Source organism: Phytophthora infestans, genomic scaffold (assembly GCF_000142945.1).
Source record: "Phytophthora infestans T30-4 supercont1.12 genomic scaffold, whole genome shotgun sequence".
In the NCBI taxonomy this organism is placed as follows: Eukaryota; Oomycota; class Peronosporomycetes; order Peronosporales; family Peronosporaceae; genus Phytophthora; species Phytophthora infestans.
The window spans coordinates 443,725-445,779 of record NW_003303747.1 but is presented as its reverse complement, the minus strand read 5'-3'; the positions used below and the strand labels follow the sequence as shown (position 1 = coordinate 445,779).

The window sequence follows — 2,055 nt, the reverse complement described above, 5'->3', positions numbered from 1 at the left end:
GCTGGTGTGCGAATGGAAACTCGCTGTAGAGCGAATGGCAATCTTGCAGGAATGCAAATGGAGTCGATAGACCTAACGATGTTCGTTCTGCTAGCAGCGAAGCTGACGAAGATGAGAGTGCTCGCTGCGGGGGAGTGTTGGATTTCAGCGTGCACAAGCCGAACAAGCATCTCTAGATGGTGACTGTAGCGTCGTAGTTTAGGAGGCTTTTAGTCCAGACCAACATCGCCTTGGTTGGTCATGGTTTTCCCTCACCACAGAGTGCTTTCTAACGCTAGCACTATTCAATCTACCTTGAAAAGAACAATATTAATAACGGGCCTTGATTATCTCCCATCCCTGATGCGGTTGTGGCAGTCTTTAGATCAGTGGAGACTCTCCACTGGACGAAGAACGAGTTCGTCTACTGTACGCTGTTCTGTTCATACCAAATCAGTCACCTAGCGCTAATCCCGCAGATTAGCGCACTGGGTCGTTTTTAAAATAAGCAAGACACTGCGACACAGTGCCGAAGCTGCGCTTCGGTTCCGCCCTCGCGTCACACATCCACAACTACAACTCACTTTATCAACAATCGTGTCTGGCTTTGGTCGCTGTCCTATGTCTGCTGGCTGTGTTCAGCGCTCATACGTTTAATACGGTAGTGCCAGATTATGTAGTCGTAGCGAATAAATGTTTAAGGCACACGGAATACGCACTAATCGAATTCCCTTTTATGTCCTCGCTCATCTACAGGCGCATCCGGCTCCTACCCGATCCTCTCGTTTATACTGGAGGCAAGTATAGTTTGTGGACCAAAAAAGCTTCTTTCCCGGGTTCCAACCTGTATACGAGTGCATACTCAATTCAAGTTAATTCCCCCTGTCGCGACACACTCATCCTACTCGCGCCAGCAGCGCTTGGCCATCATTTGCCAACCTGTGCACTCGTCCACAGGTCGCGCGTCCTGTTCAAGCTTGTATTGGAGACCAAGTGTCTGGTAGCAATGCGCACAAAGCAGTCGGCCGAATTTGAGAAGCAGGAGAGCACGTGGATCTACCTGCTGCACCAGCAAGCCCCACCTCAAACGTGTCTCTCGGGGGAAGCTTCTCTCGCTCTACCTCCTATTATCGAAACCGCGGCCAGTTCGAATGACAGCGCGCTGTTCGACGAGTCGTCGCCCCCCACGCGCGGGTTGCTGCTACCCCCTCCAGCCGCTGCCGCCCCCACCATGATGCTTTCGAGTCAGGACAAAGTGCCGCAAAACAGTCTATTGACACTATCATTTCCCCGTTTGAGTGACCTTGGCACAGCCAAGCACAGCAGCAATAAGCGCGCTTGTTTTCCCAAGAAGTGCGACTTCCCCATGTGCAAGAACAGCTCGCGGAGTCGTGGCTTCTGCTACAGTCACGGCGGTGGGCGTCGGTGTCGCGTGGACGGATGCAACAATGGAAGCGTGAGCCGTGACCTGTGCAAGCGTCACGGAGGCGGCCGTCGCTGCCGTATCGCCGGCTGTAAGAGCAGCTCTGAGAGCGGCGGTCTGTGCTACAGTCACGGTGGAGGTCGCCGTTGCAGCCTGTCGTGGTGCTCGGCGCGGGCCAAGAAGGGCGGATTCTGCGCCCTTCACCTCACCGGCGATCGAACGCCTCCAACTGACACCACTTCAACTTCAACCTTAGACAGTTCGTCATCGACCGACCCCAACGTCGTCGAGACGCTCTTGTCGCTGGCTAAGGACCAGGGAAATGTCAAGGTGGAGCAGACAGAAGAGACGACGAGCTCCTTGTCAAGCAGCGGCAAGAGCGCGTATGCCATTGCGTCGCTACTCAACTAACTTAAGCGTCAAGAAACGGGAGGTCAGGGCCGGCAAGCGGCGGACAGGTCTGGCTCGACCTCTCTGCCTTATTTAAGTGCATTCGCCTCCCTTTTGCTTCTATGAACCGATGAAACTTAAGCAACACAAATGGATTTTACTCTGTATCGTTTCCTCTGTCGGGGACGCTCACGTCCCCGTGGGCAATTCTGCTCCTCCTTTTGCTTTAGGAAGGGTCCAACTCGTCTCGCTTGTGTTGCGGT

The 2,055-nt window shown here is 53.8% G+C and overlaps 1 protein-coding gene across 1 annotated transcript; it reads left to right on the top strand.

The window, feature by feature from the left end:
- Positions 1-807: 807 nt before the first annotated feature.
- On the top strand, positions 808-1,635 carry PITG_07815 (uncharacterized protein; the record flags this gene model as incomplete). The annotated part of the gene is made up of 2 exons (XM_002903992.1): positions 808-1,517; positions 1,583-1,635. The coding sequence occupies 2 exons, from the start codon at positions 1,211-1,213 to the stop codon at positions 1,633-1,635; spliced, it is 360 nt and encodes a 119-aa protein (XP_002904038.1).
- Positions 1,636-2,055: the final 420 nt, after the last annotated feature.